General features: G+C 53.0%; 2 protein-coding genes across 2 annotated transcripts; one reads left to right on the top strand and one right to left on the bottom strand.

Moving 5' to 3' along the window:
- Positions 1 to 10,374: 10,374 nt before the first annotated feature.
- VC83_02203 (uncharacterized protein) lies at positions 10,375 to 12,391 on the bottom strand (the record flags this gene model as incomplete). Its single annotated transcript, XM_024465871.1, has 4 exons — positions 11,932 to 12,391; positions 11,530 to 11,548; positions 11,398 to 11,475; positions 10,375 to 10,946 (listed from the first exon to the last, which is right to left on the bottom strand). The coding sequence occupies exons 1-4, from the start codon at positions 11,971 to 11,973 to the stop codon at positions 10,375 to 10,377; spliced, it is 711 nt and encodes a 236-aa protein (XP_024326589.1). The 5' UTR covers positions 11,974 to 12,391.
- Positions 12,392 to 13,562: 1,171 nt separating this feature from the next.
- On the top strand, positions 13,563 to 22,352 carry VC83_02202 (Type I Iterative Polyketide synthase (PKS); the record flags this gene model as incomplete). The annotated part of the gene is made up of 3 exons (XM_024465870.1): positions 13,563 to 14,510; positions 14,574 to 21,086; positions 21,147 to 22,352. Exons 1-3 carry the CDS (start codon positions 13,998 to 14,000, stop codon positions 22,350 to 22,352), a joined length of 8,232 nt encoding a protein of 2,743 aa, XP_024326590.1. The 5' UTR covers positions 13,563 to 13,997.
- Between the last annotated feature and the right edge of the window lie 385 nt (positions 22,353 to 22,737).

Below are 22,737 nucleotides of genomic sequence, written 5' to 3'. Positions count from 1 at the left end.
ATCTTCGGCGACATGGCCAGAAGGGGTCGTCGGATTAGACTCGGTCGACTATCTGGATGCGGTTAGAGGGTGCTCAAGATTTATTGGGGATGGCGCGTGGAGGAACAGGGGGTTGTACGTACTCTTTTTCTTGTTTTAGAACGGGGGGGAGAGGGACAGGGGGTGAGGGACAGGGGAGAGGGGGTACTTGACGAACTAATCCGGATCGGGGATAGTGGTGTAGTGTGGTTCGTACCGGTGTCCGTACTCTTTAGTACTGAATCTGTTAGTGGATGTACGGATGTACACAGCGTACTGATTTTTATAGTGGTGGATTTTATAGTGGTGGATTTTATAGTACTGGATTTTATAGTACTGATTTTATAGGACTGTATTTTTCTACCACTATATTTTCTAGCATCATATCTTCTACCACACTAGAGCAATTTAGCAACTGAATTACTGTCGAACTTTTAGCGTGTGACAGTAACCACCCCTGCCCCTCTATTCCCAAATCAGCGCTAGGCTCTCTAGGCTAAGAAATTACCATATATGGCAATACCTAGTTAAAGGCGCCTATACCCTGCCATCACCGCTATACCCTTAACCCTAACGATCAGCAGGGCTAATGAATAGCAGATTTACCACCTACTAACCTTAATGAGGCACTCGCAAGCCCTCAACACAAGACACTTAGAAGCTCTCCTTCTTAAGGCCAAAGACTAGCACTAGGTGTTAGCACATAAGAGGTGCTCCTGCTGTTGCTGCTTATCGTAGCACTGTTGCCACCTAATTAAGCAGCAGCAGCAGCAGTTGCTATAAGTGGTTCAGCTAGTGTTCATTTATAAACACTAGTTGTTCTGCCTAGGGGACCTACCCCTAGGTAATGCGTAGCACCTGTTCTGGTTTATAGAATAGGAACTATGCTAGCTGATTCCCCTGCTCTGTATTAAGGAGGTGACTTAGGAGAGCCATCTAGCACCGACTATAGAGACTGCTCTCTAAGTCATCTGTGCTAGACTAGCCTACCTAGGCTGCTAGGTGAGCCTCTGTAATGTCTTTAGATGCTCTAAGGCCTAGCTTAGCATTATGTTTAATGACATAGTGCTATTCCTCGCAGCCTAGTTTAGGCTGCCTCTCTAGTGGCACCACTAGCTGACATACCATCAGCTAGCAGAGTTTGCTGCTAGGATCAAGAGAGTCTATAGGGTTAGGGGTGTCTAGGGCTATAGATGGCACTTGCCGTCTACATTGCCAGCCATAAGGCAATGTGGCCTAGAGAGCTATGTTCTCTAGGCACAAGCGCCTTCATTGCGTTAACTAGCAAGCCATCTATACCCTAGATGGCTTAATCAGCTCGCTTATAGGGCCATTTGCTAGCCTAGTTAATAACTAGGCTATATAGTGTAAGTCTGTGATGAAGCTATATAGTGTAAGTCTGGCTGTGACGAAGCTATCTATAAGGTAAGTCCCCCCTTCCCCCCTCTTGTAACTAGTGCTAACCTCTTAACAGATCATAGAGGGTCATAAGACCCTCTATGTCTTTAGTGACTTAGCCTACTTAGCTGCCTTTAGCACTACGTGCCTGATCGAGCATCCACTTGGGCGGTTTAGCTTGCCTAAGGACTAGTAGTGACAGAACGCTACTATGTCCTCTGTTAGGATTGAGGTTGGGAGAGTCTTTGGCTCTGTCTAGCAAAGCTAGTCATATAGTGCCTTTAGCAAGGGGCTAAGGGCTGGTATGTAGCCTGTCGCTACATACTTTGTCATTACTGTCTTGCTTATGAATGTACAGACATGCCTATAGGGGCAAGAGCAGAGGAACTGGTTTAGATTAACTCCTATATATCTATCATAGGTATGTACATCCCTATTATCCCCCCTCCCCCTAATTCCCCTCCTAATTCCCCTCCTAATTCCCCCTCTGCTACATCATCGCTAGCATCTATACGACATTGTCATTAACAGGGCTAACCTTAGACTCTAGGTCCTTAAGCTGCTTCTTGACAGCAGCATCCTTTTCCTCCCTCTCCTCCTACTTTAAGGCGCTGCCTATCCAACTAGCAGCCCTCTTAACAACGCTAAAGAGGTGTTTAAGTCCTATAGTGATAGGATCCCCCTCGAGGGCTATAACTAGTGCTAGGGCAGCTAGTCATCATCATTATGTTGTAGGGTCTGTAGTTATAGGGTGTGGGGTCTTAGGGGCAGTGCTGCTCTCATCCTCCTCATTCTCTTGCTAGTAGGCATGAGAAGCAGCTCTTAAGAGCTGCATCTTGTCTGTCTAGAGCATAAGAGAGGCCTGCTGCTACACCGCTAATGCAGTTGTCTCTTCATTAGCAGTGCCCTATGCCTCTTGCTAAGCTTGCTTAACCTTCTCTTAGGCATTAAGCATAGTGATCTAGGAGTCTAGAGTGTCTGTCATAGACGACTAGGTGTCTTGCTTACTGCTATTAAGCTTGGTGATATATGTCCTACGCTTACAAACAAGCTTGGCTATAGCCTAGCTAAGAGTTTAGTGCTCTTTGCCTTAGTCTACTATATGGCGCTTGGCAATCTGCTTCTAAAATGCTTAGTTAGACTAGTGGCCATATGCGGCCTACTCCTTGATGTAGAGCCGTATGACAAAGAGCATGTCCTTAGCGGTTATATGGTTTTGACTACCATAGGTAATGCTAGGGGTGGCGCTAGTGGCGCCATTGTCAACATTGTCATCCTTCTAGGTTGGGGCTAGCTAGGCCCTTTAGGGGAGAGGGGGGAATCTATAGATGGGATAGGCAAGTAGTTAGGGGGCTCCTCTAAGGGCAAGGGCAGGCTAAGCCAGTCGAGACTAGGGCTAGGGCTCTTAATAGACTCTCTTTAGAGAGCTGGCTTGCCATCTACATAGCAAGCTAGGCTGTTTGCTAGATGCTGTAAGGGTCAGCTTCTATAGTTATCATAGAGTAATATATAGTATTCACCTATTTCAAGTATAGGATGTCGTTTAAATTGTTGATTATAGCTAACTACATATGATACACTACTAATTTACTAGGCTAGAAATGGCTCTGTTACAATGCAACAGGGGACTAGAGCGATTCAGCAGTGTTTGACAGTCATCAGCTTAACACTGCCTGATCCGGTGATGTGAAGCAGTACTAGAGTACTACTAGATTATATTAGTATTAGAGTAATAGAATCCTTGTTTAGTGCTTACCGTACCTCTTAATTAGGCAATATCAAAAGGGTGACGTGTAGGAAGTTGTAGTTTTGGTGATATATTGTCAGTTTGGCTATATTAACTGTATTAATCAGTGTAGAAAAGTTGGATCATGATCGGTCGTTAGATAGCTAATTTATTACTAGTAAATTGTATGTAACTCTCCCCTTCCAGCCATACCCCCTATTTCCCTTTGTAATCCCCTATGTGACGTAGAGCCCTTTGTTCCCTCTGTAGAATACTAGCCTTTGATAAAATTTTCTACTTCAGTAAGTGCTTTGGAACTAGGCAGGTAGGGGCCTATTCGACCACCACTTTCGTTATAAAATATCTTTGTGACGTAGCTACTATATTGTGTAAAAATATAATAATATAACCTAATGTCAGATACTAAAGAGCTAGAGTTGATTGCTCTTACTGTTTGCATAGCAGCCTTACTTGTTCCACATCATCGCTAGCGCCGATATTTGTAAGGATGCCTCCTTACCTAGATACTCGAAGGACCCGCCTCAGAGCTGTTACGGTCACCACGGGCATGAAAACTGACTTCGTGCTGTTTCGGACCAGTTGAGGAGCACATAGCGAGTTACACTATAGTGGGGAACGGTTCGGGCTAACCCCCCCTCCTACAATACTCTCAAAAAATCTATTCTATCTCATCTTACCCAGACCTAAAGTTTATAAGGGTATAGGGTTCGGGGTTGATGTGGACCTGTTGCGGTGGAAGGTTCAGGGCTAGGGTTGAGATAACCGAGTCGGGCCCGTTTTGGGTATTTAAGGAAACAGACTTAACGGGGTTCCCCCTTCATCTTTTTTGTATCCTTCATAGTAGACCTATAGGATAGCATCCATTCAGCCTCCGACTCGCACTCTCATATGCTATTACTGTGAGCTGGGTCCTGTGTCCTTACAATATTACCAGTGGCTTATACAGTCTTTACATATAACTCAACGCCTACAAGCCCGGATTACATACGAATATGAGAAGTTCAACTAGAATCTACGATCGTGGGGTAGTCAAACTCTAGGGTAGGTAGTACACAAGTTCCAGTAAGTAATTGATATATAGGGGTTGAGGTTTAGGGTATAGGTTCTTATACTATTAAGGTTTTCAATCGAGGAAATCGCCTAACTTGTGCCACTCCTTCGGCTTTATAAAATCGAATGGAGAGACCGGGTAAAGCCAGACTTAGAGACTGCTCTTTGTGTAGTCCTAGCTCGCCTTGTGTATCTAGGGCATTAGTCAACCTACGCTGATCTTTTTAGGCGATCGCCAGCATGGCTCTCTACAGTTTTCAACAACGTAATGAGCCACTTAGTACATGAGTTTGAGGCTGTACTCAAGTAGCACCCATACCTTATATACAAGAAGCTGTTACAATTTGAAGAAGTGATTGAAGACAGTGGTGGGTGTGGTTAAATATAGGGGTTCGTTGACGGAACCTTCTAAGGCTTTTGTCGACTAGCAGGAGACTCTGAAGTCTAGCGGCAGTGGTATTCTAGATATCAAAGGAAGCACAGAATGCACTTCCAAGCAATTGTAACCCTAGACAGGCTTGTATCATCCTTAATTAGACCATATAACGGGCCTGCAAACGACTGGCGAATATGGCAGGATTCTGGCTGCATATAGCGGATCCGGCGTACTATAGGAGGAAGAAAGGATTTATATCTTTATGGGGACTATGCCTACCATTGTACAGAGGGTATTCTAGCCCCATATACTTGCCCTCATGGTCATCAATATCTTCTGCAAAAGCAGAAGCAGTTTAATAAGTGCTATCATCTGTAAGAATTGCAGTATAGAACGCCTTTGGGTTAACACAACAGTTATAGACGTGTACAGCATTTGACAAGGGGTTACAGTCACAATCACAGCCTGTAGCTGCTCACTTTAAAGCTGCAATACTGCTGTCAAACTGTTATACCTGTATTTGTGGCAATTTGATTAGGACAAGGTTTCTAGTACCATGTTACGGCTAAGTGCTAGTGCTAGCGCTTACAGCTGCAACCTCACGTGATGGATAATATTGGATATCATGGATATTATGTTATCCATGTTATCCACGGCGATCCACGGAATGTCATGTGATGGATAACATTGGATATCTTGGATATTATGTTATCCATGTTATCCACAGGGATCCATGGAATATCAGGTGATGGATAACATTGGATACCATGGATATTATGTTATCCATGTTATCCATGGATATCCCTTTGGCACGACGCCACCATATAAGTAGATAGTATTTCCTTAGATAGGAGCTTCGTGCTCAACTCAATATAGTATTCTTTACAATACTGTAACGTGTTACTTGAAAAGCCTTTGTGTCTAATCCCCTGCCTTCTCTGTCAAGTCAACCTTACGCAAGAAACCTCTGTGTCTTCTATCATTTAGAAGTCAGTGTTACATATCACCACCAACAGTAGAGGAGTATCTTTGTTATAATAGCTAGCTACGATATATACTAATTACTTGACTCTATCCAACCCCCTACTTCATTGATCCCATTATGCTGTGAGCTCTCAACTAGGACGCTTCGACCAATAGGCCCATGAAGCGCTTGCTCAAGTAACGATATCATCATTAACTGGCCTTTTTTTATTTCTTCCTGGCCTTCCTAAAGCTCGCGGATCAGGTAATCAACTTGCTGAAATTGCAACTCAATACTACTCGTATTAAGTCCTCCGTTCTCACTTTCCTGCTGTCTATCCTACTGGTCCATATTACCTTGAGTATATCAGGCTTTTAAAAGCTCAACTAATGACTCAATACTAGTCGACGTCCATCTTCACCCTGTATATTCAAATGCTCGTCTAGGATCATTTGATTATAGGAAGGGAAAGATATTTTCAGGCGCTTCTTACAGCTTCTTCCTTAACTAACTAACTGACCACGAGCATAAGAAGTGCTTTGATATACTAGTGTTAGGGTTTCAAAAGGAGGCGAGTTGATAGAGCTGATGTCCTCGCTACAGTTATCACTTTGTAGCTCTTCGTCGTCATCATGTCAAAGCCTAAGAGCTCCCATGCTCTTTGGCCAATAGACTTATCACAACTTTTTAGAGGATTCCTCTGGTATTTCCTCTTTGCTACAAGGACTACAGAGAGTGAGTCCTGGATATCCTACGCCTGCTGTGACGAAGTAAGAACAGTATTTGCTGCCTCACTTTGCTCCTTATTAAGTGGCTCCTCCTTACCAACAACGTCAATCTAGTTATTAATCTAGACAGTCAATTCGCTCTCACTGTCTGTCTAACCAGTCCCAAGACTGTCGATACGCTTCAGCATTTCGATTTGCAAGCTGGAATAGGACTAGCACTTCAGCCTTCGTCAAAGGGGCCATCTTAGTCAGAGAGCCTTGAGGATCGCAGCTTTCTATACACTGCTAGGTTGAGAGCTGCGATACTTCTGGTGTTTCGGCTTCGATTTGCCCCTTAATCATAGGCTGGATAGGCAGAGCAGGGCTTGCTCTGCCATCTTCTTTGAAGGTAGAGTATTAGCGACGTCTCTAGGGTAAGGATTAGGGCTCATAAGCTAGGAATTCGAGCAGCTTCGAGTGTAATGGTGGGTGCACCAGATATGAGAATCTAGCCACCCAAGGAAGGGATGAATTTACTAAGACAACACACTGTCTTAGGAAACAGAGCCAAAGGGTTGTAGCTTAGACTATTCCACAACGCAGCAATCAGGTGTATGATGTGGTGAAGTGGTTTAGACAAGTTGCAACAAATGTTGAGTCTGAGAACTCAGGGGTAAGTCAGAGGTTAGCACCTCACTGACTAAGATCAATGCTTGGAAGCTTGGAAAAGACGTAGAAGTATGTGCTAGTCGATTTACTGTATTGCCTGCTTGCCCTTTCTTAAGGAAAGGGCAATCCTATTTATGCCAAAGGAGTGTAGTTCTCTCATTTTCCATGACTTTCCATGACTAACCAGGCTTGGTAAATGTATTAGAAATCAAGTGCGACCCACAACTAGCTTGCTAATCATGTAGTGAACGTAAGAGAATCCCATAGAACCATCTCTTGGGTTCCTAGCCTATAGGAAGTGAAAAGGAGGTCCAAGGTCAGAGTACCTATAGACAAATTATGTCATAACTTAACCAATCTTGTGGGTAACTAAGGAGCGATGACGTGTAATGAATCATAGAGGGTTGTAGAAGCTTCTAGAGCTATCGTTCATGTTCCTAGGCCTCTAGTTGGTAGAGATATGCCATGTGGTAGTATTGGCCCACCCCCTTAAGGAGGAGATTTTCTTAATAACTTGTTCAATGAGTGTCCAAATGATATGCCATGATGTATGTAGCATAAACAGATGTAGTAGAAGAGTTTGCAGCAATGGTTGAGTAGTATTGCTTCTGTTGTTGGTGTGATAAGCCAAGATATGTATGGTGACTTGTAGGTTTGAGGAGGAGATTTCTAAGTTTGCTCTTGAGTTTGATAGCAAACTGAGTGCAACGAATGTCAGTATGACATCGAGGCCATTATCACTTATATAGAGCGATACTGTATTCGGCTTACAATTACATGACGTCTATCCAAATTAATTACTAACTTATATTCTAACTACAATAGGAATCTAGCTGGCTGTTAGCCTTGAATAGATAACTGTCTGACACTGACAGTCTTACTTCCTATTTAGGAAATAGTGTAGTTTGCTGCAAGCAGGGTTTGTACAGGGTTTATACGGGGTTTATACAGGGTTCCTAGTCAAAGTTTCTACACTAACTACATACAGGACTGTCGAATGAGGTGTCTAACACGTCTAACACCTGCTGAATCATTCTAGGGCAAAAGTTTTATATACCCTGAATTTGACGTGATAAGTTTTATATACCCTACATAATATGAAACCCCCTGCGACCAGTAAAAACCCCCCCATCCCCCCCCCTAGCCCCCCTCGCCGTCGCCCCCTCGCTGTCGCTCCTTTCGACGGCCTCATTCGGCCCAGTCGTCAAGGGCTCTCGACCAGGCGTCTAGGTCGAGGTAGAGCTGACCGTTCATAGGAACGGTCAGCTCGCCAAGAGAAGCCATCCTCGTGGGCCTGAGCCGAGCTCAGGACTTCCGATGCCTCGCGACGATGGCTTCCGAAGAGTCGTCGAGTGCCTCAGTGAGGGCAGCGGCTAGCGAGTCAGCTGGGACAGCGAGGAGGGCGACGGCGAGGGGGAGCAACGGCGAGGGAGGCAACGCGAGGGAGGGAGGCAACGCGCCGAGCGCTTTTGCCCATCATTCTACTATCCCCCCCTGAATGATTGTCACCATCCACTATTTTGTCAAAAGGCCTCTGCTAGTGATCTCATCTTATTTACGCCTTTTTACCTAAACCGATCGCTATAAGTGGGTTTCCACAAACTTCAAAATAGCGGGTCGTTACAATCATTGAGGGGGGATAATACTGTCACACTGTGACAGTCCCCTTTCCTATTTGGGCACATAGGGCCGGAGTGGGCACCTTAGCATTAGGTACGCCTTACCAAATATGTTACTGTTACACGCTAAAAGTGTGACAGTAACAGTTGCTAAATTACTCTACTACTACACCTCCGATATCCCATCCCCATACATCCCCATCCCCATCCCATCTATTCCCTTCCTCCCGCCGCCGATGCCTCATCCCTCCCCGCCCCACAGTGGAGATCCATCCACCTGTTGGACCTCATCTCATATCCCCACCCTCATGTTGGACCTCATATCGGCATCCCAATCCATCCCTCCACCCGCCTCCTAGAACACACCCGAGGTCCCAACACCGCCACCGCAACTCCTTCCCTCTCCGGATCATCCCTCCGAGATGAGACCGGGCTGTCGGGTGTGGTGGCTGGTTCTCGGCGCCGGGGGTCGGGGGGAAGGGGCGTGTTGCATCGATGCCGTGTCCCATTTGCACCGTGTGTCTGTATCAGGTTTGTAAGTGTCATGTTGTTCAGTACGTGGTATGGGCGGACTGCGGCGGGATAGACTCAGATGAGAGAGAAGATGCGAAGTTGGGCCGAAACCAATGTCGTTGCAACGGAAGAGGGGTAGCGCAGCAAGGAGATAGCTATGTCCCCGAAATACGGCCGCGACACACGCACTCCATAACTATCCACCATATCGTATGTACTGTATCATATCCTACGTATATGATATCATCCAGGCTCAAAATCCGACACATCACCTCGCCCGAACCCATCCGCCGCGGCAACTTTCCCCCGTCTTCCCCGCGGTACACTGCATGTCTCATCCGGGACGACATGTCTTCCCGTCATCCCCCCATCTTACCACGCGAGTCGGCCGTCGGGACCGCCGTGCGACAGCGCCTGTAACGTACTGTACAGTAACTCCCATGCTGTCTCTCATCCCACACACTCCTTGCGTTACCGTGCCAGCTGCTGGTCCGCGGGTGGGGGGGTGCTTACTGTAACTTACTGTAGTCTACCTGTGGTGATGACGGCTGGTACCGCCGTCGTCTCTGCGTGGTGTGGGGGTAATATATAGACGGGGAAGCCGAGTGTGGTGCCAAGACGGAGGGAATGGATGGAGGATGGTACTACCTTGTTGCGCGTGTGGTGTGGTATGGGAGGAGGGGGGGGGTGTATGTGTGTGTGACGTGCCGCGGTTGGAGGTGGTGAGGGGGTTTGATAGAGAACGGGTTTGATAGGGGAGCATATATCCCATCTACCTAACCCACACCCTTCCTCCAGGCGGGGGTAATCTTTGAGGGTTGAGGTAGTCTGGTCGGTGGTGTGGAGGAAGGGTGTGGGTTAGGGAGATGGGATATATGCTCTTCAAAGTCGATGATAGCCGTGAAAGGAGTCCTGTCGTGGGGTTGGTGGTTGTGGTGGTTTGCAGAGGTAAGGACGTAACCCTCTCCTCTCCCATCTTGTAAGTCCTTAGAGGAGTGAGTGAAGCGCACTTGATACTCGCTGTGATCTAACCAAATCTCTTCTGCTATGTAGTCGCTGCATCTGTATCCAACAAGTAAATCTGTCCCAGTCGTGATACATCTCTATACACCCCTTTTCTACCATCAGTGAAGCTGCTGGCCGTATATTCATCATATCCAAGAGAAATCCATCTCAATCGTGATATCCGTCGTATATACACCCCCTTTCCCTCACCCTCGGCCACATAACCCCCCCCCTAATCCCCTTTCCCCCCCATATCTAACTCTTATATATCGCCCTCCTAACCCCCTTCTCCACCACATAACCCCCCCTTAATCCCCTTCCCCCCCATATCTAACTCTTATATATCGCCCTCCTAACCCCCTTCTCCACCCCCCCACCACAGCCCTCACACCCCCTCCCCCCCTCGGCACAACATGTCCCTCCCCATGCTCCACCACCACCCTCCCCTCCGCCGCACACGCATCCCTCAGCGCCTCCCCCGCGCCATTGGTAGTCACGTAATCGCGTTTCCCGCCCCAGACGTGGGTTGTGGGGATGTTGATCTGTGCGCCAAGTGAGAGGAGGGGAATGGCGAAGGGGTAGAGGGAGCCGGAGAGGAAGATTGCTAGTTGGAAGGGCAGGCTGTGGGGGGTTGAGGAGGCGTTGGAGGAGCCGTTGGTGGAAGAGCCGTTGGAGTTGGCGGATTTGAGAGAGGCGGCGGAATCTTCGAGTAGTAACAAAGCGAGCATCACAGCACCCTGAGAGAAACCGAGGCACGCGTCATAGGGACCGTTGTCGGCGATGTAGGTGCGGATGTCGAGGAGGCCTTGGGCGATGTGGGTGTCGAGGGTGTGCGGGGGGTGCCAGGAGAGGTAGGGGGGTGGGTAGATTGCTGTTATTTCTGGGAGGGGGGTTAGATTTGTGTTTGTGAAGGGGGGAGGAGGGGTATGGGAGGAAGGAGTGATAGGGGGAAGGAGCGCTTGAAAGTATGCAAAGGAAAGAACGATCGCCCAAAAGTACACTTAGAAGGAAGGTCCAACACAATGGATCTCTCTTTCGGAAGGAAAGAGCGACCCCATGCGTGATGCAGCATATGCAAGGAAAGAACGATCGCCCAAAAGTACACTAAGAAGGAAGGTCCAACACAATGGATCTCTCTGTCGAAGGAAAGAGCGACCCTATGCGTGATGCAGCATATGCAAGGAAGGACCGACCCTGACCCAAATCACGGGGACTACTGGGTAGCAATGCAGGAAGGAAGGAGCGAACGGCCGGATGTAACGGAAGGAAGGAAGGAACGGCAGGGGAAGTAAGGGGGAGAAAGTCGAGGTAGGAAGGTGTTCTTTTCTCACCTTTGGGAGCGGGGATATCGTATTCGCCCTCTGGGAAATCGAAGGTGTGGCTGTCGCCTAGTTGTTCGCGGATCTGGGCTGGAGGGGGTGTATTAGTAGGTGCGCCTTTGGGGAGTGAAAGGGTGAGGCTACCAGTTTGGGCCTCGAAGATCTGAGGGGTGTCAGTTTGTCTTTCGGATGAGATGGGACAGTAGAAGACGGGGTAAAAGGGGATGGAAGGGAGATGGGGGAGATATCAAAAGAAGAGTCTAACGAGTAAAGAAAGGAGGAAAAGTGAGTGAGATGGACAGAGTAGATGGACAGAGTAGATGGACAGAGTAGATGGACAGAGTAGATGGACAGAGTAGATGGACAGAGTAGATGGACAGAGTAGATGGACAGAGTGAGATGGAGTAGATGGACAGAGTGAGATGGACAGAGTAGATGGACAGAGTAAGATAGACAGAGTAAGATGAGCAACGAGGGGGATGATATAAAAATTCAAGACAGTAAGAAAAGACAGTAAGAAGGGACAGTAAGAAGGGACAGACAAACATCGGCATTACACCCCAAGCCATGGAGGCAGAGAAACCTCATCTTTCTCTCTTTCTCTCTCTTTCTCTCTCTCTTTCTCTTTTTTCCGTCCTCCTATCTTCTCCTTTCCCTTTCCCTATCCCTTTCTCTCTATTTCCCGTTGCCCCTTTTCCCTCTTTCCCTCTTTCCCTCTTTCCCTCTTTCCCTCTTTCCCCCTTTCCCTCTTTCCCTCTTTCCCTCTTTCCCTCTTTCCCTCTTTCCCTCTTTCCCTCTTTCCCCTTTCCCTCTTTCCCTTTTCCCTCTTCCCTCTTTCCCTCTTCCCTCTTTCCCTTTTCCCTCTTTCCCTTCCTACTCTCCCTCCTTCCCCCCCAAAACCAGTCCTCCCTTTTTCGCTCCGACTGATTGATACTCTCGGTTCCTCGGCACTTCTCTTGGCGGGCGTACAGTGGAAGGCGTACAGTGGAAGGCGTACAGTGGAAGGTTGAAGGATGTAGGATGAAGATGGAAGATGGAAGATGGAAGATGGAAGATGGATGGAAGATTGGCGATTGAAGATTGAAGATGAAGATAGGTACATACCCATAGGTACATACAAGGGGCACAGCTTAGCGGCGACGGAGGTCTTGGCGCGCGTCTGGCTGGGCGTTGGTTGCTATTTTGTTTTCGCCAACTCGGATATCTTTGGATCGTTTATATCTCTATTCATATCACCATTCATATCACCATTCATATCTCCATCCATATCACCATCCATATCACCATCCATATCACCATCCATATCTCCATCCATATCTCCATCCATATCTCCATCCATATCTCCATCCATATCTCCATCCATATCTCCATCCATATCTCCATCCATATCTCCATCCATATCTCCATACCACATGGTATCTCCACATCTCCATCCATATGGCCTACCTCGGCTCACTCCCTCACCCTAAACCCTAATAGTCCTGTCCTACCTCCCGTACATCCACAGGTACCTCCAGGTACATCCACATGCATCCTCTGTACCTCTCCGTACTGTCATTAATACCTTACCAATCGTTTCACGCACATGCTTTTTCGCTTTTTCGCTTTTTCGCTTCTTCGCTTCTTCGCTTCTTCGCTTCTTCGCTTCTTCGCTTCTTCGTCCCCCTTGCCTTGTTCCTTTTCCTGCCCTGTCCCTTTCCCTTGCCCTGTCCCTTTCCCTTGCCCTGTTCCTTTTCCTTTTCCTTGCCCCTCCCCTTCCCCTTCCCCTTTTCCTTGCCCGCCCTTCACCTTCCCCTTCCCCTTCACCTTCCCCTTTCCCTCCCCCTCCCCTTTCCCGTCCCCCTCCCCTTCCCTTCCCTTCCCTCCCCCTTCCCTCCCCCTTCCCTCCCCTTCCCTCCCCCTTCCCTTCCCTTCCCTTCCCTCCCCCTTCCCTTCCCTTCCCTCCCCTTTCCCCCTTCCCCCTTCCACCTTCCCCCCTCAACACTACGCAAGACCACAGCTCATACCTTCTCGGACATACCTCCCCCTTTGGATAGCTCAACTCCACCGATAACGTGCCCCACCACCACACAGAGAGGGTCACACAGAGAGGGTTACAGTACGTGCTTGCTCTACGACGGAGACAGAGGGAGGAGTACTTGCTTGCTACTCCATCGTCGCCCAGACCAACATACCCAGACCAACATACCCAGACCAACATCCCAGACCAACATACCCAGACCAACATACCCACCAAGGTCCCACCAGCCCACGCCCTCCCCTCCCTCCCTCCCGCAGATAAGATCATCGCTGTCTCGCTTCTCCCACCGAACAGACCACCTCCCCCTCAACGACACTCGACAGAAACACGCCCCCAAAGCATGTTTCCTTCCCCGCATTCCTACCATTCCTCCACCGACACTCTCTCGACAACCACAACGACGACGACTACATTCTCTACTACACCGACAGCTGCCGACTTACATATAATCTCCCCCACCACGCTCCCCCAGACTCGGCATCCCCACTTCCCCGCCGCCGCCTGATGCCAACGCCATAGACGCCTCAAACCCCCACCCAACCCAAACCGACAACCGGATAGAGCTCCCGCTCTCACATATACAACCGCGGCCATGGCCGCCCTGGCACCCGCGCACCCCTCCCTCTCCGCCCTCGCCCTCGATGTCGAAGCCGCCCTCGCCTCCCTCTCCAAGCGCCTAGATGCGCGCCTCGACCTACTTGAAGCGCGCTCCCTCGGGGGCAGCGCCGGCACCGATACCAGCGCCTCCACCTCTTCCCCACAGCCCATACACGGGCGCCCCCTCCTACCATATGTCCCCGATACGCCCCCGCTGCGCGAGGAGGTGCTGCTCAAGGACGAGCAGCAGCGCCGGGTAGCCGAGGTGCTGACGCCCGGGTCCTCTGTGGATGAGGACGCTGGGGGCGGGGTGCACGAGGGGGAAGGCGAGGATAAGAGCATGCCCATTGCCATTGTGGGAATGGGATGTAGGTTTCCGCAGGAGGCTACTAGCCCGGAGAAGCTGTGGGAGATGCTGTATAATAAGAGGCACGCGCGGACGGAGGTTCCGAAAGACCGGTTTAATGTCGAGTCGTTTTATCATCCGGATGCTGATAGGAGTGGTTCTGTGAGTTTTTGATATATATATATATATTTTTTTCTCATGATATGCAGGACTAACGGGTGATAGATGAACCTGAAAGGTGGGCATTACCTCAAAGAGGATATTGCCGCGTTTGATGCGCGCTTCTTCTCCATCTCCCCCGCTGAGGCGAAGAGTATGGACCCTATGCAGCGGATTCTGCTGGAGGTGGTCTACGAGGCTATGGAGAACGCCGGTATGACGCTGGCGGATATGGACGGCTCTGATACGGGATGCTATGTCGGCTGCTTTACGGATGATTATGACGGTCTCCTGAAGCGTGATATGGAGCTGTCCCCGAAGTACCACTCTGTGGGAATTGTGCCCGCTATTCTCTCTAACCGCATCTCCTTCTGCTTTAACCTGAAGGGTCCCTCTCTGACGGTCGACACTGCCTGCTCTAGTAGCTTAGTCGCCGTCCATCTAGCCTGCCAATCCCTACGGGCAGGCGAATCCCGCGTGGCCATTGTGGGGGCAACAAACGCCCTCATCAACCCCGAAATCCACGTGGGAATGAGCAACATGCACTTCCTCTCCCCAGACTCGACATGTTTCACCTTCGACGAGCGTGCGAACGGCTACGCACGTGGCGAGGGTATGGCTGCTTTAGTATTAAAACCCCTCGATGCGGCGCTCAGGGACGGAGATACCATCCGCGCTGTTATCCGTGGAACGGCGTCGAACCAGGATGGTAGGACGGCTGGTATGACGCTGCCATCGAAGGAGGCGCAGGCGGAGCTCATCCAGACCGCCTACGAGCAGGCTGGCTGCGATCCCGCAGCTACCGGCTACTTCGAGGCGCACGGCACGGGCACAGCAGCTGGAGATCCGATCGAGGCGTCTGCGATCGGAGCGACGCTTGGAAAATCCCGCGGGCCGGGTGAGGAGGGGAAGCTCTTCGTCGGCAGCGTGAAGACCAATATCGGCCATCTCGAGGGCGCTAGTGGACTGGCTGGCCTGATTAAGGCGGTGCTGAGTCTGGAGCGCGGAGTGGTGCTGCCGAATCTGTGGTTTGACAATGGCAACCCCGCGATCGACTTTGAGGGGTGGCGCATCAAGGTCCCTACCGAGCCGACGGCGTGGCCGACGGAGGGGCTGCGGCGGGCGAGTATCAACTCGTTTGGCTTTGGTGGGACGAATTGCCATGCTATTATCGATGATGCGTTCCATTACCTCCAGAGTCGCGGGCTGAAGGGTAATCATACTACGTCCCCAACGTCGCTGCTGGGGGAGGGGATGCAGCGACCGCTGTTGCTGGGGCAGGGGGGCAAGATTGAGGAGATCGTGGAGAAGGATGCGATTCTTGCTTCTTCCACCTCGGCCCTGAATGCGCGCCCGCGCATTTTCAAGGTCTCTGCTAACGAGGAGAAGCTTGCTGTTACGCTGGCGAAGAGTCTCGCGGAGCATCTCGCTACTATTCCTGCTGATGCTACTGATACGGCTTACCTTGATAACCTCGCCTACACACTGCATACGCGCCGTACTACCCTACCTTGGACTGTTGCTGTTGTTGCATCGTCTATCGCCGAGCTGGCTACTAAGCTCGAGGCGCCCGGTCTCAAACCCACCCGTCGCGCAGCCGAGACGCCAAAGCTAGGCTTCGTCTTCACAGGCCAAGGCGCGCAATGGGCCGGCATGGGGCGCGAGCTCCTAGCCTACCCAGTCTTCAAAGACGTCGTGCTGAAAGCCGACGACATCCTCACCTCCCTCGGCGCCCCGTGGTCGCTGCTCACCGAGCTCTCCAAGCCTGAATCCGAGACCCGCGTCAATGAAGCTGCCATCAGCCAGCCGCTGTGCACTGCTCTGCAGATCGCCCTAGCGGATCTGCTGAGTGCATGGGGCGTGCATCCCGCGCGCGTTGTCGGGCATTCCAGTGGTGAAATCGCGGCTGCGTATGCGATTGGTGCCCTATCCCTTAGCGGCGCGCTGCAGGTCGCGTATTTCCGCGGTGTGCACTCGTCGAGGGTGTCCTCGCTGGGGCTGCGCGGGGCGATGATGGCGGTTGGTCTTGATGAGGCTGCTGCAAGGGGGTATGTGGCGGGTGTTGATGCGGCGCTTGGACGGGTGGTGATTGCTTGTATTAATAGCCCGGGAAGCGTTACAGTCTCGGGTGATGAATCGGCGATTGAGGTGCTGAAGAGCAGATTGGATGCGGATGGCGTGTTTGCGAGGAAACTTATGGTGGACACGGCATACCACTCGCATCACATGCATTCCATCGCCGCGGCCTACCGCGCAGACCTCGAGGATCTCGCTGTCACGCCTCTAGGCCAGCGCTGGCCCATCGAGATGATCTCCTCCGTCACCGCCCGCTCCGCCGCCGACGAAGCACTAGACGCCGACTACTGGGTCCGCAACATGGTGTCACCCGTGCAATTCTCCTCCGCCCTCGCCCACCTCTGTACCCCCGAGGCAAAGGGGAAGAAGAAGGGCCAGCGCCGCGCCCGTGGCGGTGCAGTCAACATCCTCGTCGAGCTCGGGCCGCATGCTGCGTTGGGTGGGCCGGTGAAGCAGATCCTGACTGCGTCGACGAGTTTGAGTAAGGCGGGCATCACGTACCTACCTGCGCTGCTGAGGAATAAGGATGGTGCGGAGACGATGCTTGCGTTGGCCGCGTCGCTGTCGGCGTCGGGACATGGTGCCGATGTTCATACGGCTAATTTCCCGTCGCCGCTGGCGCAGCCCCTCGCGACGCTGCCGGACCTGCCGAGTTATGTCTGGAACCATAGTACGCGGTACTGGGCTGAGTCGCGGCTGTCGCTGGACTACAGGCTCCGTCCGTTCCCGAGGACTGATGTGCTTGGTGCGCAGTCGACGGATTGGAACCCTACTGAGCCGATGTGGAGGAATTTCGTGAGATTGTCTGAGTTGCCGTGGCTTAAACATCACCAGGTGCAGGACACGGTCATTTACCCCGCGGCGGGGTACGTGTGCATGGCTCTTGAGGCTGCGGCGCAGGTTCTGTCCGTTACGGCGCTGCCTCCGGGACGGATGGTACGTGGGTTTACGGTTAGGGATCTCGCGATCTCGAGAGCGCTTGTTGTGCCGGCTAGCGAGGAGGGTGTGGAGACGGTGTTTAGCATGCGTCCCCTGCCGGATAGTACGACGGTGAGCTCCGCCGCGTGGAGGGAGTTTAGGGTGTTCTCGTACGGAGAGGGTGGATGGGCGGAGCATTGTAGGGGTATGGTGGGTGTTGATTTCACCCCTGCTTCCGCTGCTGTTGTTGCCGCTACTGGCGCTGCGCCTGTGTCTATCGCGGAGATGGTCGGCGCTGATGAATTTGTAGAGGGAGAGCGCGCGGCGAGGGCGGAGATGGAGAAGGCGGAGCGGGTGTGTGGGCGGAAGGGCGACGTGGGGGGGATGTACGATGCCCTCGCCGCGGGAGGGCTGTGGTACGGTCCGTCGTTCCGGGTTATCACTTCTGTTGCCACTGGCGGCGGGATGGCCGTCGGTCGCGTGGCGGTGCCGGATACCAGGTCCACGATGCCTATGGAGTTTGAGTACCCCAGCCTCGTGCACCCGGCGACTCTGGATGGGTTTATCCAGATGATCATCCCCGCCCTCTCCCAGGGCGACCTGGGTGGTGCTGTCCACGAGCCCTTCGTGCCGACCTTTATCGAGGAGTTATCCTTTGCCAGCACTATTGCTAGTCAAGCCGGCTACGAGTTCCGCGCTTGCGCCAAGGCGGCGTTCAAGGGGGTGCGCGAGGCGGTGGCCGGGATCACGGTGTTTGACCCTCTTGGGGGGGAGGCCGTGGTCAAGATTAAGGGGATGAAGTGTACGGCTATTAGTGGGGGTGGCCCCGTTGACGTGGTGAGGAAGCATTGCGGGACTGCCGTGTGGGAGCCGGATGTGGATTTACTCGGTGATCTGCAGATGCTGCGTGTCCTCCGCGGGGCTGCTGTCCGTGCTGCGTCACCCGGCGTTGCGGGACGCGAAGACGTCGAGATCGTAGCGTGGTGGTTCTGCGATGCTGCGCTCCGCGATGTGCAGGAGGCGGAGGTGAGTCCTCAGAGGAGAGAGCTATATGAGTTCCTCCTCCACCAGCGCGAGGTTGTGCGCGTGGGAAAAGCGGAGTACCAGACTCCCCTCTGGGAAGCGCTCGAGGACTTCGCTACGCAAGAGCGCGTGCATAACCTTATTGCTGATTTCTCCACCTCTGGCGACGCGGAGGCGCGACTGCTCGTGCGCATGGGTATGGTGCTCCCCGGTGTGCTTCGCGAGGAGATCGACCCGGATGTCTTCAGGCAGGAGAGCGGGGTCGTGAGCGATTACTTCGCGACCGCGATGGGGGTGCCGCATACGTATGCGGCGTTGCAGAGGTACCTGACGATGCTGGCGCACAAGTACCCCGATCTGGAGTACCTAGAACTCGGCGCCGGGATGGGGGATGCGACGAGGCATGTCCTGGACGCGCTGGATGGGTGCGCCAAGTACAGGTACCCGAAGGTGAAGGCGTATACGTACTCTGATCCGTCTGATGCGACGTTTGTGGCTACCACGAAGGCGTTTGAGAAGTGGGGAAGCCTGTTTGAGACGCGTGTTCTGGATATTGGGGGGGATATCGGCGCGCAGGGCTTTGGGGGACGGCAGTTCGATGTTGTCATCGCTGCAAACTCGCTCGGTGATGCGGTGGATGTAGAGGTTGCGCTGGCGAATGTTCGGGCGATGCTGAAGCCAGGGGGCAAGCTGATACTGCTTGAGGCGACCCACCTTCATCTCTCGGCGGCGGTTATTCTGACAAGACCGGCGCCACCGTTGCAGGAGCATCAGTGGGAGGATGTGTTGTCAAGGCATGGCTTTGGTGCGCTTGAGGCCAGTGCACCGGATGTCTTGGATGCGAGGGCGCATGTTACGAGCGTTATGGTCGCGTCGGTGCTGAAGCCCGACTCTAACGTTGCCACCCTCGGACTCCCGCTCTCTCTGCACGTCGTCCTCGTCGCGCCCTACGGTGGCGGGGCCGCAGCGGCTGAGCTCCTCGACTCGACGTGTTCTGCCTTGGGGGGCCACGGGATCGGGGTTGAGATCGTGTCGTTCACTGGGCTGGCGCGAACGGAGTTGCAGGGCAAGATTGTCATCTGTCTCGCTGAGCTGGATTCGAGTGTGCTTGCTGAGGTGCTGCCGGCGGATTTCGCGCAGCTCCAGAGGCTGACGAGTGAGCCTGTCGGACTGTTGTGGATTACGCGCGGTAGTATCGCGGGGAGGAGTAGTAAGCCTGAACTCTCGATCTTCCAGGGCCTCGCGAGGAGTTTGCGCGCCGAGCAGGAGGGGTTCCCGTGCGTTACGGTGGATTTGGACGCGGATTATAGACTCCCTGCTGATCAGGTCGTTGATCTCCTGTTTGGGGTCTTCAGACAGACGTTCATCCGCGGACAGGCGGCGGCGGTGAATGATCGCGAGTTTGCGGAGAGGAATGGCATACTGCATGTCAAGCGCATGGTGGAGGACGATGCGTTTAACAAGTACATCGCCACGCGCACTGGGGCCGCAGCGCTGAAGCCCAGGGCGGAGAAGTTGGTTCAACCCGGACGTCCGCTGAAACTCACGCTTGACGGGGTGGGAAGTCTGGATTCGTTCTACTTCTCCGACGACCCCACGGTGGGCGCTACGGTGCCGATCGCAAAGGGGGAGGTGGAGATCAGCGTCCGGGCCGTCGGCCTGAACTTCCGCGACATCCTCATCGCGATGGGCGAGATGAGCGATAACTACCTCGGCAACGAGTGCGCGGGCGTCGTGACCCAGGTCGGCGAGGGGGTCACGCACGTCGCTGTCGGTGATCGCGTCGCGGTGTGGTGTCTGGGGTGTTTCGCGACGCTGATGCGGAATCCGGCTGATACGGTGATGAAGATCCCGGATGATATGGATTTTGTCGCCGCGGCGGGGTTCCCGATTATTTACGTCACGGCGTATTATGCCCTCGTGCACTTGGCGCGTATGCAGGCTGGGGAGTCGGTCTTGATTCATGCTGCTGCGGGAGGGGTTGGGCAGGCGGCGATACAGATCGCGCAGAGGTTGGGTGCGGAGGTGTATGTTACCGTTGGCACGGGGGAGAAGAAGGCGCATATCATGTCTCTCTTCGGCATTCCCGCGGAACGCATCTTTAGTTCTCGCGATGTCAGCTTCGAGGCTGGCGTGAAGCGCGTCACCGACGGACGCGGGGTGGATGTCGTCCTCAACAGTCTCGCGGGGGAATCCCTCCGCGCTAGCTGGCGGTGCGTCGCGCCCTTCGGCCGGTTCGTGGAGCTCGGCAAGCGCGATATCGAGGCCGGTGGACGCCTGGATATGGGGCCGTTTGTGAGGAATGTGGTGTTTGCGAGTGTGGATATTACGGCGATGTTGAGGCTTAATAGACGACTCGGGGCGAGTATGTTTAGGGAGGCGATGGGGATGGGGATGGAGATTCGCAGGGAGTTGGGTGGGGTGACTGGTGGGGGGGAGGGAGGGGCGAACCCGGTGAGGACGTGGGGGTTTGGGGAGGTGGGGGAGGCGTTTAGGCATATGCAGGCGGGGAGGCATGTTGGGAAGATTGTGGTGGTGCCGGGGGAGGGGGATGTGGTGCAGGTATGTTTTCCCGGGTTTCCCAGTTTGTCGTCAGGGGATGATGCTAATTCGTATCAACAGGTCATGCCGCAGCCACCCAAGGGCGCGAAATTCCACGCCGACGCATCCTACCTCCTCGCCGGCGGCCTGGGCGGAATCGGTCGAAGCTTATCGATGTGGATGGTCGCCAACGGGGCACGGAATCTCATCTTCGTCTCCCGCTCCGGCGTCTCGAATGATGCCGCGCGCGAGCTGGTCAGCACGCTCATGGGGAAGGGGGTGCGTGTTCAAGTCATACAGTGTGATATCGCCGACGAGGTCATGCTGTTCGACTCGCTCAACACGTCGTTGAAGACTATGCCGCCTATTCGCGGGGTGATTCAGGGCGCGATGGTGTTGCGTGATCAGATCTTTGCGAATATGCCATACGAGACCTTCGTCAGCGCGGTGCGTCCCAAGGTCCAGGGTTCGTGGTCGCTGCATCAGGCGACGTTGGACCAGCCGCTCGATTTCTTCGTTCTCTTGTCGTCTGCGTCCAGTTTCCTGGGTAACGCAGGCCAGGGTAACTACGTCGCCGCATGCACATACCAAGTCGCCCTCGCCGCGCACCGTCTCGGCCTCGGCCTCCCGGCAACCGCAATCGACATCGGCAAAGTAGCCAGCGTTGGCGTCGTGGCCGAGAGCAAGGATTCCATCATCGAAGAGAACCTCATCCGTATCGGACTCAAAGATATCCAGGAGGCGGAGCTGCACGCCATTATCGAGCTGGCTATGCTCCCCAACGCTGTGGGGGTCACGAACGGCCATCTTATCACGGGCGCTCATACGAGTCTCGATCCCGGGGCTGATATTGCAGACCTCCCCTTCTGGAGCCGCGACCCCGTATTCTCCCACCTCGACGCCCTCCGCCCGCACCTCGCGCGCGCGGCAGACGGCTCGGGCGGCGCCTCCACCGCCGGCCGCGCGAGTCTCAAGACCCTGCTGGGATCCGCACCATCGAAGTCCGCAGCCGTAGCCACGGTCCTCGAGGCCCTTTTAGCCAAACTGGCGCGCGCTCTGGCGATGCCGGTTGCGGAGATTGATGCGACGAGGAGCACGGCGGCGTATGGGATTGATTCGTTGCTGGCGGTGGATATTCGGAATTGGATCTTTAGAGAGGCGGGGAGTGATGTGGCGGTGTTTGACGTGTTGCAGGCGGGGAGTGTGGGGGGGTTGGCGGGGAGGGTGGTGGAGGGGAGTGCGTTTTTGGGGAAGGCTGCTATGGCCGTGGGGGGTGGTGAGGAGTGATGAAGGGGGGGGGGGGGTTAATGCATATATTCGGAGCGCGGTTGGGTTGGGTGGGGATTCGCATCTTTACCTGTTTTTTTTCTGTCATCTATCGCTCTCTTGCTCTTGCTCTTCTCTTTTTTTTTTTTTTTTTTCTTTGAGTCTGGCCTGTATATTCCATAATTCGGTGGGGTTGTATATGAGATGCATGGGGATGAAGATGTGAGGGAAGGGGGAAGAGGTTGTGTATTTAGCAAAGATGGGGAGTATATATTTATATGTGTGATTGGTACCATTTAATACGAGTATTTGAATATGGAAATTTGGTTGTGGAAGGGAGGGGAGCTGGGGGTTTGGGGGGTTATATGTGGATGGCGGATGGCGGATGGTGTATGATGGATGGTGG

This window comes from Pseudogymnoascus destructans, assembly GCF_001641265.1.
Source record: "Pseudogymnoascus destructans isolate 20631-21 unplaced genomic scaffold scaffold_4, whole genome shotgun sequence".
Taxonomy (NCBI): Eukaryota; Fungi; Ascomycota; class Leotiomycetes; order Thelebolales; family Thelebolaceae; genus Pseudogymnoascus; species Pseudogymnoascus destructans.
Note: the sequence above shows the minus strand (reverse complement) of the source record. Positions and strands in the feature narration are given on the sequence as shown.